Consider the following 25,169-nt stretch of genomic DNA (forward strand, 5'->3'; position numbering starts at 1 on the left):
GCGAAAGAAGTGCAACACTTTTTGCACAACCCACCCATCATTCTGCATGACAATGCGCAGGTGCATACAGTGCTAGCTGTGGCTGCTCTGTTTGGTTGATGGGCCTGGGAAGTACTGTACCATCCACCATACTTCCCGGACTTAAGTGACTTTGATTTGATTCCGAAGATGAAGGAACCACTTCGTGGCATTCGCTTCAGAACTGTTCCAGAGATTCAACTGGCAGTAGACCGCTCCATTTGTACAGTCAACAGAACAGGCTCTGCTAACGGTATACTACACCTTCCACATCACTGGCAACGGGTTCTACACAACGCTGGTGACTACTTTGAAGGACAGTAACAGGTGAAAACAAGTAACTCTTTTGTAACGGTTGTGAGTAAATAGTTGCCACTATTTAAGTTCCAACCCTCATAGTATTGATAGATTGATAGATAGATAGATAGAGAGAGAGAGAGAGAGAGAGAGAGAGAGAGAGAAGGAATCTGTTTTGTGTATTAGACATTAGACTCTCACTGTGTTGCCAGTTTGAAATGTAATTATTTGTATGTTCTGGACATAATTTTTTGTTTGTTGGGAAGTTATTTTGTCTTTTCAATTTTTTACTATATCTAACTTTTATTTTCCCAGGAAATTTCAGCCAAAAGTGATGGCAAAGCACTATGAAAACCATTTACGTCGTCTTATGACATCTCTTGGTGACTACAGAGGAAGAACTGGCTATCCTAGGCACTGGCCCAACACACTGGAAAACTATGAATTAGTTGTAGAAACGTGAGTGATTGTGTTTGTAGAATACAGTTGTTAATCTTTTATGTATTTTAATTATTTTTTTCTTTCACAGTCATAACCCCATATTATGACAATGAAAGTAGGCCGGATGAGGTATGTCTGTTATATTTATACATAACAACTTTATGCTACACATTAATTTTACAAAATTCAATACATGGCTAGATCTATTGGGGAGTGATGTGACAAGGATTATAAGATACAGTTGGGTTGCAGTACCATGATGTAAGTTGTGTGTGTGTGTGTGTGTGTGTGTGTGTGTGTGTGTGTGTACGTACATACGTACGTATGTATACACACAATATGCTCTGGAGAAGAATGCAAATTTGCAAGGTGAGTTGCTATGTTGTGGTCCACACAAGTAATGGGAATGCAGTTGGGTTATGTCTTCGACAACTCTCAATTTTCAACAAGTAATCATCTCATCATTTTCAAGGCACAAATGCAACAAGAGAGTGCTGTGCAAGGATGAGGGCCATGCCAAAAAAGAACCATACTAAGGCATATGCAGCAAAACAACACACACACACACACACACACACACACACACACACACACACACCATACCGAACCACACAACCAAAAATGCTGAACATCAACAGTTATCAATAGTGAGTGTCAGTTAACACTGGGTAAACAAGCATCATTAACACTGCCTCTCTGTTGTTTGACCAAGGAGAGAGTAGGATTCCAAGTGGGATTTAAACAAAGACTCTATCTCTATATATAAAATCAGTTGCAATATTATGAAAAGGGAAGTTGCTACTCACCATATAGCGGAGATACTGAGTCACAGATAGGCACAACAAAAAGTCTGTCACAAGTAAAGCTTCCAGCCAGTAAGACCTTTGTCAAAAATGATGAAGGCCTTGCTGGCCGAAAGCTTTATTTGTGAAAGTCTTTTTGTTCTGCCTATCTGTGACTCAGCATATCTGCTATATGGTGAGTAACTTAGCAGATTTCTTGTATCAGTTAGAGAGATTGTGCTTGAATGAGTCTGATATTTTAGTAAGTTTTGATGTGGTCTCTCTCTCTCTCTCTCTCTCTCTCTCTCTCTCTCTCAGCATGCACATTCCTCTGTTTCACTTGTTACAGCTGGTTACAGATTAAGTTTGGTCTTGAATTAACTAAGCTGTTTTGACATGCAAGAATATCCATGTTTATGTTATTCAGTGCCCATTACTATGAGCAGACAGATGGATTTGGATGGGGAGCCTTTTGTCACCTATTATTGCCAATTTTCTTTATGGAAGATTATGAGAAATGTGCCCTGGAGCCAGCGATGCTGAAACCTGCATGCCTTATATGAAGCCAACTATCACTGATTTGTATCTTCAGGCTGATAGTTCTCATCACCTGGCTCAGCGTGAAGAGATACTACATACTCGTATTTTGGTTGATAGGGGGCACGTCAATTCAGACCATGAAAGTTTGTCAGCTGAGTTAGCCCATCTCACTCACCTTTTGCCAGAATGGGTTTAGTGAAAGACAGATAAGATATGTTGTGATATTGACCAACTGCGAATTGGGTGAGTGGTGAACATAAAGAGGTGATACTTAAGTCTGTGGCCTTGCAGCTTTACTCATGTAGCATTTTGAACAGAGTTGGTTGTATTCTGCAGGCATCATGACGTAAAATGTGCTTTTCGGCCACCATTGAAGATTATGGCCCTTAGCCTCTGTAAAGAATGACCTCGGTTTCTGCAACACTGGTATCTACCACAACTCTTGCAGGTTGTGGCATATCATACAGTTTTTTTTTTAAACATATGGCTTACAGAATCATAGGTCACAAGTACATATGTTAAACTGATACAAAATCAGACAAAATAATATGAGACAGAGAAAGTACGTAATGAAAGCTGGAGAACCAAGAGTAGCTAAAAGAGGTTGAGATAACCATTTTCCGTCACAGCTGGATATGGAATGACACAGCCAGTTTATTGCTGCTGATGTTGCGTCGGCAATCTCTTCCCAGATACCCATGAATTTTCTTTCTGTGCAGTCACGTAAAATGTGCCCCAGCATTTGTTCCAGTGTTTTGAAGCCACGTTGGTCTGCACTGGTTATTCTCCATGTATATGTAGTGTTGCTTTTGTCATGGTGTGGCCAGTTCTGACACAACTGTTGGAGCTTCATATTTTTCTTGGTAGGTTCCCTCCCAGTTACTGGAAGGTCAGGTCTCTTTTACCTGACTTCTTATGTCCACAGAAGGGTGTCCATGGATTTATCTGTTCTTCTCTTAAATCATAGCTTTCTGGGCCTTTGTTTACCCAGATTGATTCTCTAGATTTTAATCAGGTGCATGGTAAATTGATCAGTATTTCATGAATTCGTAAGATCTTTGATGAAGGCACAACTTCACCTAGGCTTGCACTGCTTCATCACTATCAATGTGAAGTCCTAGAAGGTGTTCAGTAAATTGTGGAAACAGATGAAAATCAGATGGGTCCAAATCAAGAATGTAGGGACGAAGATCAGTGGTAGGGAACTCGAGGCATTAGATTGTTACAGATGTTACAGCACTTATATCAGTGTGAAGTCCTTTAAATTATGGAAACAGATGAAAATCAGATGGGGTCAAGTCACGACTGTATGGATGATGAACAATGATAGCTACCCAAGGTGTCGGATTGTTGCAGATGTCGCAGAACTTGTATGGGGTCTGGCATTGTCATACCGAAGGAGTGTGTGCTCCTTGTGTGGATGAACTCTTTGAATTCAAAACCTAATTACAGGATGCTGTTTCTCATAGTTACATTATACCCCACCATGTTACACACTATAATTTGGAGCTGTCTACCAGCAGAGGGCCGCAAATATATAGACATGAAGAATAAATATGTAGAATGTCAATAACCTTTGTTTTATTTAGAAAGCTTTAATAGCTTTCACATAAAAAATTCAGAGGCTTTACTTCTCAGCAAGCCATCATGTTTTGAATGTGAAACAATGGATTTAGTGGGGCTGTCACTGGCCTGGCAACAATGGCTGCATTTTATCATTTTACAGGCTGATTTCATATCTGTGTAGCTTGAAAATACACAAGGGGCAAAAATAGCCAATACTGAGAAATCATGAAATAAAGTGTTTATTTAAAAATAAAAACGGCCTCTGCAGGACAATGATTTCCTACACTATGTCACCCTTAAGCAGAACAGTCATACCATCTGTAGTAGTCACACATAACAATGAGAATATCATCTCATTACTGTAATTTCAATATAATCAGTGTTGACACTTAAGCAGCAAAAGCAAAAAGTGTCAGTTAGCGGTAAGTTAAGACAGAGAAAATACAACGTAATGATTAGAGGCTCACCAAGCTTTGTGTGGGGTGTATTGAAAACCCCTATAGACTATCAGAATACTCATATGAGAATTATCAAGGTATAATTATTAGAACATACACACATCAAAAAAAGTTTTGCATCATCCTGGTTCCCAGAACTCCTGAAGATAGACATTGAGTGTGGATATTGTCACACAGACACAGTCCCTTTGACTGTTCAGAGATGTCACTAAACCTGCCCAAAGATGTAAACAACTATGCATGAGCAGTGCCTATTAGATGGAAGGGGTCTGACAGCTGATCGATTCCAGTCATTCCACCAGGAAGGAGATACACGGCCCGTGTTGTCTGTAGTTCAACAATGCGTAGATGGTCAATACTGCGGTTTGATTGTGCCCACATTGTACTTTATGCCAGGAAGGGCTCTCAACAAGAGAAGTGTCCAGGCGTCTTGGAGTGAACCAAAGCGATGTTGGTCAGACATGGAGGAGATACAGACAGACAACCATGACGCCATGCAGGGCGGTAGAGATGGGCCCAACAACATGCCGAATGGACCGCTCAGGACTGGCATAATGTTCTCTTCACCGATGAGTGTCGTATATGTCTGCAACCAGACAGTCGTCAGAGATGTGTTTGGAGGCAACCTAGTCAGGCTGAACGCCTGGGGCACTGTCCAGCGAGTGCAGCAAGGTGGAGGTTCCCTGCTGTTTTAGGGTAGCATTATGTGGGGTTGACGTACTCCATTGGTGGTCATGGAAGGCGTCGTAATGGCTGTTTGATACATGAATGTCATCGTTCGACCAATAATGTAACCGTATTAGCAGTATATTGGTGAGGGATTCGCCTTCATGGATGACAATTTGCACCCCCATAATGCACACCTTGTGAATGACTTCCTTCAGGATAATGACATCGCTTGACTAGGGTGGCCAGTATGTTCTCCAGACATGAACACTATTGAACATGCCTGAGATGGATTTAAAAGGGCTGTTTATGGATGCTGTGACCCACCAACCACTCTAAGGGATCTACATCAAATAGCCGTTGAGGAGAGGGACAATCTGGACCAACAGTGCCTTGATGAACTTGTGGGTGGTATGCCATGACGAATACAGGCATGCATCAATGCAAGAGAGTGTGCTACTGGGTATTAGAGGTACCTATGTGTACAGCAATCTGGACCACCACCTATGTATGGTGGTACAACACTCAATGTGTGGTTTTCATGAGCAATAAAAAGGGCAGAAAGGATGTTTATGTCGATCTCTATTCGCATTTTCTGTACATGTTCTAGAACTCTCGGGACCAAGGTAATCCAATTTTTTTTTTTATGTGTGTATTTCTACATTAATTCTAGCAGCTGAATATAACTCAATCATTGATGCCAATTTTAATTTCAAACCATCTACTCATGACATGCATAATGTGTTTCGAACTATTCTGACTCTTGTGTTGCCTGCCTTGTGAAATTCACCAGTGTTGTGATGCCCAATAATCAGAACTGAATGCAGATGCACACAAATCTTATCACTTATCACTATTGTGTGGGGATTGATTTCTTCTTTGAAGTATGCTATTGAATGGGATTAATCTCTTCTCAGTAGCATGTTTCTCACTACAGTAATTAGTGAACTATGTAGGGACTTCAGAAAGTAAGTTACACATCATTCAACATGAAGACCATTGCACAAGAGCATGGTGCATTGTCAAAAGAGGGTACATGATCTAGGTTTCCTGCAGTCACAGTTCTGCTATGATGAGGCTAACAGGTGCTTCACACTGTGTGATTGAAATTGTCTAGGAACAGGAAACAAACTCCAAAGTTGAAGTACATGGAACAGTACAGTTCTTGTGGGCAAAGTGTCTTAACTGTGCTCAGATTCACCATGAAAATCTGAAAGTATATGCATCAAATGCAGTGTCTCATCCAATTGTAGTGAAAGAGTGCCAACAGTTTGACCGAGACTACACAGACATGGGTAATACTGAGCCATCATGCCATCCAGATCTTTTACAGCAAGCTGAAAGAACGTTGGGGTGGGGAGATGGGGGAGGGGATTTTTCAACAATCTACATCTACATGTACATTTATACTCTGCAAGCCACCCAACGGTGTGTGGCGGACGGCACTTTATATGCCACTGTCATTACCTCCCTTTTCTGTTCCAGTCGCGTATGGTTCACGGGAAGAACGACTGTCTGAAAGCCTCCGTGCGCGCTCGAATCTCTCTAATTTTACATTCGTGATCTCCTCGGGAGGTATAAATAGGGGGAAGCAATATATTCGATACCTCATCCAGAAACGCACCCTCTCAAAACCTGGCGAGCAAGCTACACCGCGATGCAGAGCGCCTCTCTTGCAGAGTCTGCCACTTAAGTTTGCTAAACATCTCCGTAACGCTATCACGGTTACCAAATAACCCTGTGACAAAACGCGCCGCTCTTCTTTGGATCTTCTCTATCTCCTCCGTCAACCCGATCTGGTACGGATCCCACACTGATGAGCAATACTCAAGTATAGGTGGAACGAGTGTTTTGTAAGCCACCTCCTTTGTTGATGGACTACATTTTCTAAGGACTCTCCCAATGAATCTCAACCTGGTACCCGCCTTACCAACAATTAATTTTATGTGATCATTCCACTTCAAATCGTTCCGCACGCATACTCCGAGATATTTTACAGAAGTAACTGCTACCAGTGTTTGTTCCGCTATCAAATAATCATACAGTAAAAGATCCTTCTTTCTATGTATTCGCAATACATTACATTTATCTATGTTAAGGGTCAGTTGCCACTCCCTATTCGCTGCAGATCTTTCTGCATTTCGCTACAATTTTCTAATGCTGCAACTTCTCTGTATACTACAGCATCATCCGCGAAAAGCTGCATGGAACTTCCGACACTATCTACTAGGTCATTTATATATATTGTGAAAAGCAATGGTCCCATAACACTCCCCTGTGGCACGCCAGAGGTTACCTTAACGTCTGTAGACGTCTCTCCATTGATAGCAACATGCTGTGTTCTGTTTGCTAAAAACTCTTCAATTCAGCCACACAGCTGGTCTGATATTCCGTAGGCTCTTACTTTGTTTATCAGGCGACAGTGTGGAACTGTATCAAATGCCTTCCGGAAGTCAAGGAAAATAGCATCTACCTGGGAGCCTGTATCTAATATTTTCTGGGTCTCATGAACTAATAAAGCGAGTTGGGTCTCACACGATCGCTGTTTCTGGAATCCATGTTGATTCCTACAGAGCAGATTCTGGGTTTCCAAAAACGACATGATACGCGAGCAAAAAACATGTTCTAAAATTCTACAACAGATCGACGTCAGAGATATAGGTCTATAGTTTTGCGCATCTGCTCGACGACCCTTCTTGAAGACTGGGACTACCTGTGCTCTTTTCCAATCATTTGGAACCTTCCGTTCCTCTAGAGACTTGCGGTACACGGCTGTTAGAAGGGGGGCAAGTTCTTTTGCGTACTCTGTGTAGAATCGAATTGGTATCCCATCAGGTCCAGTGGACTTTCCTCTGTTGAGTGATTCCAGTTGCTTTTCTATTCCTTGGACACTTATTTCGAGAATATTCACACAGCAATTCTTGAATAGCGCCTTGGCCAAGGAGCAAATTTCTGTTGTTGGGGTAGAACATTCAATTGCTTGCATAGACTTGGCAACCATGTTCAAAAATAGTGTTATGTATGTGTGTCACTTTGAAGCATACTGCAGTATTCACTAAAAGTTACATAGCCTGCCATAATAATCTGCAACCTACTTTTTAAAGGCCCCTTGTAACATAGTGTTTGATATGCTGAAGGACACAGTAATAGCTGCTTTAAGGTGACATTTATTTCAATAGTTTTAGTGTGGTTTTTGCACTTCTAATGACTTCCTAGTGCATGTTGTGTCATAAGTAAAAATTTTAAATTATGAATAAAAAATGTCGTGTGACTAGGGTCTCCCATTGGGTAGACCGTTCGCTGGGTGCAAGTCTTTCGAGTTGATGCCACTTTGGCGATTTGTGCGTCGATGGGGATGAGATGATGATGAGTAGAACAACACAACACCCAGTCCCTGGGAAAATCTCCGACCCAGCTGGGAATCGAACCCGGGCCCTTAGGATTGACATTCTGTCTCGCTGACCACTCAGCTACCGGGGGCAGACAATTATGAATGACATAGCTAAAAAACACTCACACACTAAAGTATTTGAGTGCTGATTGCAGAATATGTCTTGAGGGAAATCATTTTGAGCATCTGGCTTAGAACTATATCTTGGCTTCAAACCAGAGACTGGGATTGTTTCTGGGTACAATTTTGCAACTAGGGAACTGTGCTTGCACCCCATGTGCATTGCTGGCTACTTTCACCAGTTGAACCAACTGTCTAATGAAACTATTTTAGCCATTCATTTTGTATTCATAGCAATAACAGAATACCTAGTCAGAAGAGTTTATATCAGGAAGCCCGTTATGTAGTTATGAATCTACAGCCATTTCTGATGATTTTTCGTGGGAGTAATATAGAATTTTACAGCAGAGCATATTACGTGATTATTGATAAGTAATATGCATACTAGTACCAGAAAGCCATGGACACTCGGTCATAAATAGTGTAGAATGGTTGCAGTTGTGTTATCCGCTGGCTCCATTGAATAAACTCAAAGTGATGTAGGAAAACCATGGAAACCCAAATCTGGATGGCTGGACAGAGTGAACCCGATCCAGATATTAGGTCAGTACTCTAAGAGCGCCGGCCGCTCTGGTCGAGCGGTTCTAGGCACTTCAGTCTGGAACCACACGACTGCTACGGTCGCAGGTTCGAATCCTGCCTGACTGATGACCTCAGATGTTAAGTCCCATAGTGCTTAGAGCCATTTGAACCATTTTGAACCCTAAGAGCTTCACTACCTCATTTGGTTGGGGCTATTATACAGTTTTCTTTGTTTTACACACAAATAGCTTATGATGACTAATAACATAAAAATATAGTTCTGCTCTTTATTGCCACACACATGAAGGACACCCATTGATAATTTCTGGACCATGAAACTGTTGCTGTGCCCCTTGTGATGACTACAACCTGTTTGGACAACCAATACAAGTATGCTCCATGTTTACTGTACTCCCTGTCTTCCTCTCTCACTTGAAGAAACTGTCACCAAGGCATTATTATGATGCACTGTAGATCCTGAAACATGACTTTCTTGCAAAAACTGTTATCATATGTGGGAATGCAACAGTGTGTTGTAGTTAACCCCTGTCATTATTACCCCCAACTCTGAGTACTCCAGGTAATCTTTTCCTGCAGCATATGGGTTAGTTATTAGGAAATTTTTAGCTGCCTTTCTGAAAAGATGAATTTTAGTAATTTCTTTCATTTCCATGGGAAATTTATGATACAATTTAATTACGAAATAGAAAATGCTGTTTTGAACTTTTTGTTTGTTTCTCCTTGGTGAGGGTAAGCCCATATTACCTTTTTTATTGTTATGTATAGAACTGTTAGTGAAATACTCAGCAATGTTACCTCTGATATGCACCATAGATTGGTAGATGTGTGTACTTGGTGCAGTAAGGATGTCCAGTGACTTACAGTAAGCCCAATTAATGCTTCTAGTTATTATTCTGATGATCTCTTTCTGAAGTTAAAAAATGTGTGTCCATGTTTCATGCCTTTAATCCCCAGAAAAGAAACCAAGAATAGTAAGAATAGTACAGGGTGTTCAACAGAGGAGTCTCTGATTTCAGAATTAAATATCTTGAAAACTAAGATTGAGAGATGAATGCAAGAACAACATGTATATTGTGAAAGCTGTAAAATTTGATACAGAAGTTTCGAAATAGTTTGAAACCCTGTTAAAAGATGGCACTGTAATCAAAATGCACAGTTCCTATAAATAGTGGGGTGCAGCTCAGAACGATCAGTTCCACTGTCAAAACATGAAAGGAGGCTAGCATTCCGAAGAAAGAGCTTGAAATCGTGTATTCTATTGAACAAAATGTGTTTTTGATATTGGAATACCACACGTTAGAACACAGTCCTATAGTAACAAGGCAAAGTTTTCAAACATGATTTAGTGTTACAGAAAGACCCAATGTGACAACCTTTCGCAAACTCATTGTCAAATTCCAATGGACAGATAGCATGGCTGATGATTTAGCAGGACCCAGGTAAACTGTAGTTACTCATGAAAATGTCGACATGGTTTCTGGAATTATTCAGCAAAATCCAAGGAAATCTATCTGAAGAATTGCAGCACCAACTGCTTTGAAGCATTCCAGAGTGCAGAAAATACTGAGACAGAGACTACCATGTTTTCATTCAAAATCCAAAGCCATAAGGCCATACCTGTATGAGCTGTGGGACAGTGGGGTGACTTGGCAAACCAGATTCCCAAAACAATTGGTAATGAAGGATTTGATGTTGTCTGTGTCTGGTTCACAGATGGAGCACACTTCCACTTGAATGAAGTTATGGATAAACAAAACTGGTGAATTTGGGGTTCTGAAAATCCACATTTGTTTGTAGCAAAACCACTGTAATCTCTCAAAGGTACTGTTTTGGCTGCAGTATGCAGAAGATACATTATTGGCCATTTTTCCATGTGATATATGATCACCAGTGAACATTATGTTGCACTTTTGGACAGTTTGTCTCACACAAATAACCTTAGAGGATCGACCTTGCAACAAGTGGTTCATGCAAGATGGGCCAGACCACAACGAACCAAACAGGTGTTTTGTTTTCATGATAAATACTTTGGGAATAAAGTTGTTGTAATGGATTACTACAAATTTAGTGGTGCAGGGATGGATTTGTCCCCATTTTCCCCCAATCCGACTCCTTGTGGCTACTTTTTGTGGGGTACATTGAAAGACACAGTTTATTGGAACCATCTCACCTTGCTGAACATGCTTCAGTTGGCAATCTGTGTGGCTTGTGGATCTATTTATGCACAGACAATACAGTATGTGGTGGTAAATTTCGTTGTTCATATGCATCACCTCTTAATGCGAGTGGACGACATTTCGAAAAGCGTGTGATATGATTGCAATGACTGTTTGCAGGGGATGAGTTTAATTATGGGTTCTGGTACTGTATGAGGTGCACAGCATACAGTACCACCTGTTAGCAGCTTTTCAAACTACTTGGAAACTTCTGTATGAATTTCGCAATAAACACGCCTCATTTTGCACTCATCTATCAGTCTTAGTTTTTAAGATATCTAATCTTGAAGTCAGGATCCCCTTCACTGGACACACTGTATGTCACCAAGAGATACTGGCTTTTACAAATGGGTGATAAAATGCTGATTGCATAACATGCTGATGACATTATTTTTGCCATTATCTTCTGTGCTCATCCCATGTTGATTGATTAAGAGTATTCATACCTAAAAACTTTGTGCTTGTCAGACAGTCTATAGTTTTTTCACCTATTCCTAATGTGACAGAGTTGTTTTCCCTCTTTGTATTGAAGTACATATTGTTCATTTTTTTAAACATTCAGTCTATTATTTAATGCCCAACAGTAAACATTCTAGAGGGTTTCTTTTGCTTTCCCTAATAGGAGCCCTGGTGTTATATCAGTGACTATGATGTTGTTGTCACTACCAAAGAGAACTTTTTCTCCAAGCCTTGCACTATGTAGTAAGTCATTCATATCTATTAAGAATAGGAGCAGACTCTATATACTTTCCTGAAAAATACCTATGTTTGTGTTTCTTGTCTGACAACTATTTAAAACCTTATCATCAATAGACATATGGACTGTTTCTACTTTTTGCACACTGCTTTCCGAGTAAGGCTGGAAGCACTCTTTCAGTATTTCTCTTGCATCTAGTGCTTCTAGCTTGTTTCACAGTATTTTATGGCCAACAGTGTCAAAAGCCATGCACACGTCTAAGAATATACCTGTCAAGAGCTTCAGGTACCACTATTGTGAACTCAGTGATGGCCAGTATTGTACTTCTGCCACTTCAGAAACCAAACTATGCTTCCAGAATGAGATTTTCACTCTGCAGCAGAGTGTGCGCTAATATGAAACTTCCTGGCAGATTAAAACTGTGTGCCCGACCGAGACTCGAACTCGGGACCTTTGCCTTTCACGGGCAAGTGCTCTACCATCTGAGCTACTGAAGCATGACTCACGCCCGGTACTCACAGTTTTACTTCTGCCAGTATCTCATCTCCTACCTTCCAAACTGTACAGAAGCTCTCCTGCGAATCCTTCCTTTCAGGAGTGCTATTTCTGCAAGGTTCGCAGGAGAGCTTCTGCAAAGTTTGGAAGGTAGGAGACAAGATACTGGCAGAAGTAAAGCTGTGAGTACCGGGCATGAGTCGTGCTTCGGTAGCTCAGATGGTAGAGCACTTGCCCGCGAAAGGCAAAGGTCCTGAGTTCGAGTCTCGGTCGTGCACACAGTTTTAATCTGCCAGAAAGTTTCAAACTATGCTTGTTTAATCCTCCTTATCATGGGGGTGAATATGACTCCATAAGCACACTGACAATATATTTATCTCCCTTGTTTTCCAAAGTATTGTTTTCAAAATATATGACTGTCCCTATGAGTCACTTGTATCCAGGATGTTTCATTCATTTTTATATTTACAACAAATTAAAGTTTATTCATGGTTTTTGCATTGAGTACCATGAAGGTCAGTATGACCCCAGTTTAAATTGTTTGTTAGTTCCTTGAATGTAACATTTGCGAAAATAGAATGATGACTGTTATATTTAACAGCTGTTATACAAAAAACTTGCAGCAGCGAAAATATTATTTCCTACTTATTTTTGTGCTCATTGTTAGGGTTTCTCGGATCAGCTGTTGTAACACCTTCCTAGTACCACTGTGGTCAATATGAACCTATACGCACAGTATAAAATCATATATCCCTTGTTTTCAAAGCTATTTTTTTTTTCTAAATACATGGCTTTCTCTTTCTGAATCAGTTGTATCCAGTTACACTTTTTTCAGTTTCATATTTACAACACATTATAATTTATTTTATGTCTTTAATGATGAGTATGACTAGGGGCCAATATGACCACAATTTAAATTTATTTTTGTTTCTTGAATAAAGTATGTGTGTAAATAGAATCCTTAATGTTACCCTCAAAATTGTATTTTACATTTTGATGTTAGTTCTTTAAAGTATTATGAATATACCTGGTGTAAATTACTAGAGGTCTATTTGACCCCAGTGGTACAGAATATTACCAGTAGGATGGTTAAAGGGGTTATATGTATATTAGCACAGTGTATGCCAGACAGCCACGTGCCTCATGTTCATTGTACTTCTTTTATTACATTGTTTGCGTGGGTCATTTACCAATGCTTAGTTGACTTCACTGGTTGCTCTCCATACAAAATAGTAAGGGCACAGTTTAGTCATCAGAAAAAATGTGGGGCGACGACATCCACCTGCATTACCCCTCTGATACTGCACTAGTTCTTTGTTATCATTTATCACTTTCGTGGCCCTGTGTATATAATGATACTGTTATATGTTAAAAGTAAACACTTTTACCTGTTTGAATAATTTCTGTACAAGCTTTTGAGCATTTTAGTCACGTGAATTTTCCAAAATTAGTGTATGAAACTAACTTCTTCATGTGTGTGAATTGTGTTTTTGTGTGCATTTCAGTTTTTATTATAAACAGATTGATCGTAGGGATGATGATTATGATGGTGTAATAGTTGTTCCTATTTATCACCCAGGGAAGCAGGCCCATTGATGCTGTCTCCTACTGGGCAGTTCATAGTTCCTGCATCATGCCCTGGTTTTCTTGTTGTCAATTTTATAGACGGAAACATGGAAAAAGCTGAAGAACTCCTTGTCTGCTACCAACAGTAAGTCATTTCATTTACAGTTAGCTCTCCTCATTTGTTTCACTTTGGACACTAAACTGAATTTTTTTCTGAGTTCAGAAATTTTATAATTAAAGATACATTCTCCTGTATTCCATTTTATTTTGTATGCAGAAAGATTACATGATAAGGTCTCTCAAATTAAATATCTTAAGGATCAGGAATATTTATGTCTTATCAAAACTGAAAATATGGAATCATTTGCAGATCACAAGGTTTATATTTTGTAAATGAAATGTAAATATATTCTGCACTTGGGTGAATGTTGTGTAAACATTTTTGATTTATGATTCTATCCTGATATCTACGCATACTGAACAACATTAGTCTTTCATACAGAATATTTACATGGTGAGTATATGGTTTCCAGAAGAGTGAAGTAGTATACAAGTAGCAAAATAAGAGAAATCCAGAAATGCTTCAGTCAAAATTTGTAAACCAGAATAGTTTCTGTTAGTCAGCAATTTGTTACAACACCTTTCAAGTAGTCAGTAGTAGAATAAGCAGCCTCTTGCTACAGTATGTGCATAATGGTTGATTGCTGACCAAACTATTGAACAAAACAGTCCATTCACCAGAAGATATGAAAATCTCAGTCAAGTCTCACACATAACGTACTAGACTGTGAAATATTTCACTAGGTTTTTATTACCTTGTCTGAGCTATCCTGTCAACTTTAGAACATTTGGATGGAATATGATAACACAGATGCACTGCAATGTACTTGGTGTTTCATGTATTTACATCAAATTCTATCTTCAGTAAAAAATAAACACCTCCTCTAGTATAAATTTGAAGGAAGAAAAGATTGCAGTCCAGTAATAAATGTCACTACAGCACAAAACTCGCAATTTGGCAATAACAATCCACTGTGACTTCCGTAAAGATAGAATTATATTAAGAAAAAGTGATAAATATGTGTCAGAATTACTGCTCAGCATTTATTTTCAGAAGGTAGAATGTTTAGTACTGTTGCTAGACACACAAAAAAGTAAAATGATGACATTATCCTAACTTTTGACACTATTAGTTCCTTCTTTGGGGAGGAGAGAGGGATAGAGTGGGAAAGAAGGGCAGAGAGGTCACTCGGACTCCAGAATCTGTAGCACCCATCTTGTTCTCATTACAGGAGGGTCCATCTCACTGTGGGGTCTTTTCTAAGAAGTCTTTGCTTGTCGGAAAGGGAGAGGGGAGAGCAGGCTAGAACATGGCAGAGGGGTGGTGTGGGTAGGAGGGACAGCAGAGGACAGGTTTTGGAAAATTTCTGTTGATGCAGAACATGAAGCTTATGGTAGTGCAGGAAACTTCTAGGAAAATCACTAAAAAAGTAGTGCAGGGCAAAAAGGAAGGATCCTCCCCCTTTACCTTCCACTTTCCTGGTGAAGGTATGGCCAGGGAAAAAAAACCTTGTTTTGTACAGCTGAATGCCTAAGCAGATTGGGGCTTATTATCAGGTATTGGGACACCTAACACTTCCTAACACCTTATATACTATTAGCTAAGGGTCTTGGAATGCAGTAAGGTTGCCTTGGTTCCCAGTACATCTCCGAGATACAGGGGACTGGGGAACACCAAGGGTAATTTGCATTGCACATCATTTAGATAGTCGAGAGTCAAGTTAGTGTACACGCTTGCTTGATTTTCTTCACATTGACTTTCAGAGCTCCTCATAAGAAAAGGACAAAAAAAAGGTCATCCCTCTGAGCGTTCATAAGTATCTCCTGCTAATTCTTAGCAACCATTTTCCTTTTAATTTTTGAGGGGGATATATCCTGACAAGTTTGTGGTATTGTTTTAATACTTTGGAGATTGTCTTTCATCTATTAAAAATCAATGTCATCATCAAAAAAATATGAAATTTTATTTGGTTATGTATGTGGCGAGTTTGAGATGCTAAGAGACAAAAAAAAAAAAAAAAAAAAAAAAAAAAAAAAAAAAAAAAAAAAAAAAAAAAAAAAAGGGGAGCTGAATTTTAGTATGTAATTGCTCGAGATGATGCATCGCATTGTTGAGAGATGGAAGTTGTTAAGCATGAATTTATTTAATTGACAATAGCTGTTTCTATTTATTGCAAGTTTTTTGTTAGTGTCTACTCTGACTCACACCACATGCCTGAAGGTTGTCCTCTTTGATGAGATCTTTGTACTTTGGTGACTGAATGTATGAATAAATGAACTAGCTTTAGTTTACATTAATTGCCTTTAATTAAGACATCTCATTGTATTACAATCTATGGAAATTTAACATTAGCAATCTGAAATTAGACTTTCTAAAGCTTAAGCTTTCACCTCCTTCATTTGTTCCAGTCAATGAAGGAATTGTCTATTCAAAATTTTAACTTAATGAAACAAAGGCAAGGCAACTCCTAAAGAATGACAAGTTCTCAAATGTTCTACTGGAAAGCAACTTTTTTCATATAAGTTTATTTCAGTTATTTTGTTTGCAATGACTTTCAGCCACTTTCCTGGAAATTGTCAGTTTTCATTAATTTAATTAACATATGATCTTAATTTCTGATAGTATGTAATTTGCTATTGCTAAGATTATATTGAGGTCAGGATGTGACCCGAAAGGATGATGGGTGAATGGGGCTGTTGGCAAGTCAGGATGGAGTGGTTTTCCTCTGATGGGACATGGGTGCAGTGGTGGTGGTCAGTAAAACATCCCTCATTAGTACACTTCTTTGTTTATGACAATTACAAAGATGGATTTGTAGCTTGAGAGGAGGCTGGTGCTCTTGGTAACACAGTCAGCCTCAGTCGCTGGAGTTTGTCAGCGACAGTGGTAACCCATTAGGAAGGTGGTGTGTCCTGGGGGCTGCATGTGCTTGCGTCAGTGCAACCACAGATTCGGCATTGTTGGTGATGAGTGGAAGGAAACACCCCAGGCTATCTGGATGCTCCCGTTGCAACAGCATGCAACACTTCGGATCAGACAATGCAAACCCAAATCTTCTGGCATGGCTGAAGAGTGTGCCGTGAGCTTGTTCTGGGTGCTGCACAGCAACAGTGTAGGCCCACATTGGCCAGTGGGTAAGGACAGCACAGCTGGACAGCTAGGTGGCCCAGGCTCAAACCCATGGCCAACCAACAAGGTGGCCGTCAGCAGAAAGTAGTCATCCAGTGAGTAACTCGACTGTGCGATGGTGCCAGGTTGACTGCCCCAGTAACCATAGCAGGCTGTAAAAGACGGGTGCTACTGTAGGGCAATAGTGACTTCATATGCTCCAGTTTTCCTTGTACTCAGCTTCTTTGGAAGCCCTGCAGTATCTGTAAGATGTTTCAGCTTGGGATTTCAGAGACACTGGTTGGTGTCTTCCTCTTTGTCAGTGTCCTGAATGAGTGTGCTTGCTTCCTGAATATGTGCTTTTTTCACATAGCAACAGGTCATCAGATTAATGAACACTTGTCTCTCTACAAGCCATTCTGCTGATTGGCATAGGAACAGTTCACCCCCCTCCCCCCCCCCCCCCCCCCCCCACCCAAAGTCATGGTGCAATACTCCTACCCGATTTGAAAAATCCAGTCACTGGTTTGTGACCAATTTACATTTTTGGACAAGAGAATCTTAACATGTGTTTCATGAGTTGCCATAAAAAACACAATATTCCCTGCTCCCCCTACTTTAATTCAATGTAAACCACATGGTTCATTGGCTGCTTAATAACTTGAATGACGTTTTCTAAGATTGCTGTTTTCCACTTGAGCTAGGTACAGTTTATGCAAAGTAGAGTCATAACAACAATGGTGCCAAAACTGAGACATGCATTGTCATGATTTATGTTGCTGCTATTCTTGGTATCACCACACAAACAGAACAGTACAACACCTTGGACTATAGCAAATGTGTTGTGTCATGCAGGGATATTATCAATATTCCCAAGGAAAAACTAAAGGGTGAGTGGGCTCAAGTGTGTGTGTGTGTGTGTGTGTGTGTGTGTGTGTGTGTGTGTGTGTGTGTGTGTTTTTTTTAAGTGCATTATCTGAAAACTACCTTGAGCAGTTATACAGAGAACTGACTCATGGTGATAACATATTAGACCTTCTGGTGACAAACAGACCTGCTTGACGGCTCAACGCAAAAGTTTTATCTCGAGTACAGATAGTGTTGCGGATCAGTGGACAAAGTTCAAAACCATCCTACAATGTGCATTAGATGAGAATGTGCCAAGCAAGATCGTAAGAGATGGAAAAGAGCCACCGTGGTACAACAACCGAGTTAGAAAACTGCTATGGAAGCAAACATAAACATAGCCAAAGCCTTGCAGACAAACAAAAATTACACAAAGCGAAATGTAGTGTGAGGAGAGCTATGTGAGAGGCATTCAGCGAATTCGAAAGTAAAGTTCTATGTACTGACTTGGCAGAAAATCCTAATAAATTTTGGTCTTATGTCAAAACGGTAGGTGGATCAAAACAAAATGTCCAGACACTCTGTGACCAAAATGGTACTGAAACAGAGGATGACAAACTAAAGGTCGAGATACTAAATATCTTTTTCCAAAGCTGTTTCACAGAGGAAGAGTGCATTTCAGTTCCTTCTCTAGATTGTCGCACAGATGATAAAATGGTAGATATCGAAATAGATGACAGAGGGATAGAAAAACAATTAAAATTGCTCAAAAGAGGAAAGGCCCCTGGACCTGATGGGATACCAGTTCAGTTTTACAAAGAGTACGCGAAGGAACTTGACTCCGTTCTTGCAGTGGTGTACCGTAGGCCTCTAGAAGAGTATAGCGTTCCAAAAGATTGGAAAAGGGCACAGGTCGTCCCCATTTTCAAGAAGGAATGTCCAACAGATGTGCAGAACTATAGACCCATATCTCTAATTTCGATCAGTTGTAGAATTTTGGAACACGTATAATGTTAGAGTATAATGACTTTTCTGGATACTAGAAATCTACTCTGTAGGAATCAGCATGGGTTTCAAAAAAGACGATCTTGTGAAACCCAGCTCGTGCTATTCGTCCACGAGACTCAGATGGCCATAGACATGGGTTCCCAGGTGGGTGCCATGTTTCTGCAAGGCGTTTGGTACAGTTCTCCACAGACATTAAATGAACACAGTAAGAGCATATGGACTATCAGATGAATTGTGTGATTGGATTGAAGAATTCCTAGATAACAGAATGCAGCATGTCATTCTCAATGGAGAGAACTCTTCTGAAGTAAGAGTGATTTCAAGTGTGCCACAGGGGAGTGTTGTAGGACTGTTGCTATTCACAACAAATATAAATGACCTTGTGGATAACATCGGAAGTTCACTGAGGCTTTTTGCAGATGATGCTGTAGTATATTATGAGGTTGTAACAATAGAAAATTGTACTGAAATGCAGGAGGATCTGCAACAAACTGACACATGGTGCAGGGAATGGCAATTGAATCTCAATGTAGACAAGTGTAATGTGCTGCAAATACATAGAAAGGAAGATCCTTTATCATTTAGCTACCATATAGCAGGTCAGCAACTGGAAGCAGTTAATTCCATAAATTACCTGGGAGTAGGTATTAGGAGTGATTTAAAATGGAATGGCCGTATAAAGTTGATTGTCGGTAAAGCAGATGCCAGACTGAGATTCATTGGAAGAATCCTAAGGAAATGCAGTCTGAAAACAAAGGAAGTAGGTTACAGTACACTTGTTTGCCCACTGCTTGAATACTGCTCACCGGTGTGGGATCTGTACCAGATAGGGTTGATAGAAGAGATAGAGAAGATCCAATGGAGAGCAGTGTTCTTCGTTACAGGATCATTTAGTAATCATGAAAGTGTTACGGAGATGGTAGATAAACTCCAGTGGAAGACTCTGCAAGAGAGATGCGCTGTAGCTCGGTATGGGCTTTTGTTGAAGTTTCGAGAACATACCTTCACCGAGGAGTCAAGCAGTATATTGCTCCCTCCTGCGTATATCTTCTGAAGAGACCATGAGGATAAAATCAGAGAGATTAGAGCCCACACACAGGCATACTGACAATCTTTCTTTCCATGAAGAATATGAGACTGGAATAGAAGGGAGAACCAATAGAGGTACTCAAGGTACCCTCTGCCACACACCGTCAGGTGGCTTGCGGAGTATGGATGTAGATGTAGATGTAGGTATAACTGATGTGAAAAACATCATGAAAAGGGAAATTGGACTCCTTTATTCTTACATTCAGTAGTGCTACATTTCCAGAACTTATCAAGGTAGGTTTCATTCACCTAGTCATGAGGCATTATGTACCCAGTCCAATACACTTTTTTAAATCCCTGCGCTTTGGGCATGCCACTGTAGTGTGTAAGGGAGAAGCCACTTGTGGCATATGTCATAAGGCTGTCCACAAAGGCGTCAGTTGTCTATTGTAGTGACTGCAGTATGTACCTTGAAGAACAGAAGGTACAGGAGCTGAAAACTATGAAGTGTGTTCCGTACTGTGAGGCTAAAAGGATCTGTGCAGCAATACAACCTCAAGCTTTCTCAACTTTGTTTGTTTCAGTTATCAGACAAATCTGTTCAGAAAGCCGATACCTCAACACAAACAGAAGTTCTCATTGGTAGCACAAGTACCAATGTTTATAAGTGCAGTTGCAATGGTCTATTGTTACTGTACCTTTAGTTCCCTCCAGAACATCATAAAAGGCACTCTTGCTTGAAAGGCTGACCCCAGTAAACAGGCACTACTGCCGCCTATCACTGTGACATCTGTTCCTTCAAGTCTCCTCTGGCAACTAAACCCAACGGAAAGTGTGGACCATAGAAGAAGACAGTTAATACATTGGTAGACTATATAGATGTCATTCTCTCTGATGATTCCAATGATTCAACTTCAGAGACAATGGAATATGAAGTCTGTCTGGGACCACCATCTAGCCCTTAGACTAAGCCTCCAAATGTTTCAGGATCCCCACTCAGTGAGAGACAGAGTAAAACAAAAACCTACTGATAAAAGGTTACCATATTAGTCGGTTCAGGATACATACAGAGGAACTGAAACTCCTAGTGAAGGGGAACATCCACTGCACTTGTGTTTATAAGAAACACATTTTAAACTTACTGACTCTTGTGATCTAGAGCTGGAGGGATAGCTGTGTTTGTCAGTGACACACATCATTCCTCTGCTCTATCTGTGGTTACTGACCTGCAAGCAGTTACCACTGAAGTTCACATGGGTTGAAGAATTGCTGTATGCTCCCATTATTTACCACCTGAGGAGACAATGGATTCTGAAGCTTCCAACAACTTCCCTGACCTTTTCTCCTACTGGGAGACTTCAGTGCCAATAAGGCATTGTGGGGTTCACACTTTACTTGCTAAAGGGGTTGAGTTTTAGGGAGCCTCATGATATCTGAGCAGCTGCACATCCTTGACATGGGCACTCTCATTCATTTTATCACTGTTGCTGTGTCATCCTCAGTCCTCAGTCACTGTTCAGTGGGAAGTTACTGATGACCTTCAGTCCAGTGACCACTTCCCACTCTGAATTGATATACCCGATGAAGTAGTCCTTGAAAGGAAGCCACAAAAATGGATGATCAGCTGGACAAACAGGGTGAGCTGATTGTTTTTGAAGACTGAAGCAGTATTCAGTAAGAGTTAGGCCATGTCACACATATGGTCCACCATGGCACCTCCCAAAGTCCCCAAGTCATCTTGGAAATCATCCTGTACTTTGGTGGACCGATGAGTGCCACTCATCACTCCAGGTCAGATGTGTGTCTTTGCGATAGTTTAAGTTCTGTCCAACAGTAGAAACCCTTGCAACCTTTTGAACAGTAAGTGCCAAAGCTCAACACACAGTCAGTAGAACAAGAAAAAGTCATGGCAAGCATTCTTGGTCTGTATCAAACACTGTATTTGTTTTATGAATGTATGGGAAGCCATCAGAAGGATTTTCAGCAAATTTAATCAGTTACCCAAAGCAGCAATGCTGAAACAGGGCTGTCACCAAACGACACCCAGAAACGCTGCGCAGACAACTGCACAGTGTTTTGCAATGACTACTGCCACTGATAGCCATGACCCAGCTTCAACTGCAACCATGTGTACATGGAAAGGGATGATTTGGGGTTCAAGTCCAACAATTCTGAAACCTACAACTATTATTTCTCCATGTTTGAGCTAGATTCAGCACTTATAACAATATACTTCAACAGTACATGTAGTCCTGCTAATGGAAAAGCCACTTATAAAACTATTATATGGGGAATTGTGTATATAGTACAATGTTACTCCTTTGATAGGGTTAATTAATTAATTAATTAATTTATTTATTTAGCACCCATATTATCACATTCATGATATTGGACTTGTTAAAGTACAAAAGAGTATAAAATATTAAATATTTACATCATGTACAAAATCTTATCATTTGTATCAACACACTTCATGACAAAAACATTATTCTGCTTAATTAGATTTTAAAATTATATACATACAATCAGATAAAATAAAATCTAGTGAAACACTTGGTTGATTTTACTAAAACTATTAAATACCAATACTTTTGTTAAATAGGCATAGTAACATATGGCACAAAAGTTAGGTGCATAAGTAGGTACATACATTGATAAAAGAAGTTCAGTTTTATCTGGGAATGGTTTGATAATTATGAATTTTTTTAGAGAGCTATGAAGTAGACCTACCGCTTTTGCTGAATTTGGCTATTTGATAATGTGAATTTTACATTGGTCCTTTTTTGGTTCCTTATATGGTTGAAATTCATCCGTACCGTTTTCTTGTCATTGACAACTAGACAGTTATCTTTAAACCATTTTTCTGCCACTTCTGCTGTTTTGTCAGTTTTTTCCTGCGTCTCATAATCATTCTTCCATTTTATAATGAAGCTGGTATCATCAGCAAATGGTATAGTATCAGCTGTTGAAAACTGTTGTGGTAGGTCATTAATAAAAATCAAGAATAACAATGGTCCCAATACTGAGCCCTGGAGCGCCCCATAGTGAACTTTTCTATGTTCAGAATGGTACACATTTGCACTCTTTGTTTCGTACCAGTTAAATATGACTTGAACCACTTGTAGGAAACACCACAGACACCATAATTATATTGTTTTGATAGTAGTTGAATAAGATTTATTAGATAAAATGCTTTGGAAAGTTCCAAAAACAACCCATAGATCAATTCCGTGTCCTCAGTAGCTTTGCAACAAAGTTTTAGAAAACTGAAGAGAGCTGTCTGTATAGATTTGCCTTTTCTGAAACCATTCCACGCATTTATAAGAATTTTATTTTTGTATAGGAAGTCTAGCAATCTATCATACATTATTCTTTCAATTATTTTTGAAAATACAGATAATAATGATAGTGGTCTGAAATTTTTAATGTCAAACTTGTCACCACTTTTATAAAGTGGTATTACTGTTGACTGCTTAAGTTTACTTGGAAGCACACCAGTTTCAAAGGAGTCATTGGTTATGTCCACAAGTTGAGAGACAATGTTATTGGTACTATGTTTAATTATATCGTCAGGGATACCATCAGATCTGCAGGTCATTCTACTCTTTAGTTTGCTGCTAGCTGTTTGTACCTCTTTGGGTATTACATTGTCCTTTCATTTACTGGACTTATTACCTTTGTCTTTGGATTATAGTTTTGGGCTACATTAATGTAATGATCGTTAAATATACTGGCTATTAGAAGTAGATCATCAACAATTTAATTTCTGTGCTTTATGGTAATTTTATTACTTGCATTTTCATGTTTGCCTGTATGATTGTTAATATCTTTCCACATAGATTTCATTTTGTTGTTATTCTTTCTAATATATGAATCATTGTGCTTTTTTTATATGGCAACTATTGCTTCCCCCATGCTTTTTCCTTTAACACTTTACATATGGTTTCAAGGTAGTATTTTGCTTTACTCACTCATATAGCATTCTAAGACTTTCTGGTGACTCTTTGGTTTCACTTGTTATCCATGAATTTGATGTTTTGTTTATTTTCATTCTCTTCAGAGGGAATGAAATATCATAGCTGTATTTATAATTTGACAAGAACTTGTTGAATTTTATATCTACAGAAATAATGGTTTTCATGTTCCAGTTTACATTTTTTAACATGAGATTAAAGACCCTAAATTTGTCATCATTAATTAATCTTCTATCAATATATCTCCTGTTGTCACTTTTCTCATGAGATTTTTCTAAAGTCAGTTTAAATTCTTGATGATCAGAGAAACCTGTATCCAATGCCTCAGATTTAAAGCTACATTTTGATTTGTCAACGAATATTTGGGTAGTAGTACTTTCGATTTTGCTACCATATCTGGTGGTATCTTCTACACATATGTCCATAATGTATTTTTTAGTAGATTAACCAGTTTCTGCCCTTTAAAATTGTCCTTGAAATTAACATTGAAATCCCCAAGCACAATTATGTATTTTGACTGACCATTTAGATGGTTCAGAAGATATTTCAATTTTTCAGAGAACAATTCAGAATTGCCAGATGAGGACATATATGAACATGCAATTATAATTTTAGTATCTGTTAGTTCACATAAACAATATTCAAAATCTTTTTTCAATACAGCAGACATTTTTAAACCTTATTTCTTTTGATTTGATACCTGTTCTTACATATACAGGGTGTTACAAAAAGGTACGGCCAAACTTTCAGGAAACATTCCTCACACACAAAGAAAGAAAATATGTTATGTGGACATGTGTCCAGCAACGCTTACTTTCCGTGTTAGAGCTCATTTTATTACTTCTCTTCAAATCACATTAATCATGGAATGTAAACACACAGCAACAGAAGTACCAGCGTGACTTCAAACACTTTGTTACAGGAAATGTTCAAAACATCCTCCGTTAGCGAGGATACATGCATCCACCCTCCATCGCATGGAATCCCTGATACACTGATGCAGCCCTGGAGAATGGCGTATTGTATCACAGCCGTCCACAATATGAGCACGAAGAGTCTGTACATTTGGTACCACGGTTGCGTAGACAAGAGCTTTCAAATGCCCCCATAAATGAAAGTCAAGGGGGTTGAGGTCAGGAGAGTGTGGATGCCATGGAATTGGTCCGCCTCTACCAATCCATCGGTCACCGAATCTGTTGTTGAGAAGCGTACGAACACTTCGACTGAAATGTGCAGGAGCTCCATCGTGCATGAACCACATGTTGTGTCGTACTTGTAAAGGCACATGTTCTAGCAGCACAGGTAGAGTATCCCGTATGAAATTATGATAACGTGCTCCATTGGGTG

General features: G+C 39.5%; 1 protein-coding gene across 1 annotated transcript in view; it reads left to right on the forward strand.

The window, feature by feature from the left end:
• The window catches only part of LOC126457919 (T-cell activation inhibitor, mitochondrial-like), a 318,393-nt gene that overhangs the window by 250,811 nt on the left and 42,413 nt on the right, over positions 1-25,169 (forward strand). The window contains exons 8-9 of the mRNA XM_050094613.1: positions 631-774; positions 13,810-13,941. Coding sequence (XP_049950570.1) covers positions 631-774; positions 13,810-13,941 — 276 coding nt within the window. The remainder of the gene's footprint in view (positions 1-630; positions 775-13,809; positions 13,942-25,169) is intronic.

This window comes from Schistocerca serialis, chromosome 2, assembly GCF_023864345.2.
Source record: "Schistocerca serialis cubense isolate TAMUIC-IGC-003099 chromosome 2, iqSchSeri2.2, whole genome shotgun sequence".
Classification (NCBI taxonomy): Eukaryota; Metazoa; Arthropoda; class Insecta; order Orthoptera; family Acrididae; genus Schistocerca; species Schistocerca serialis.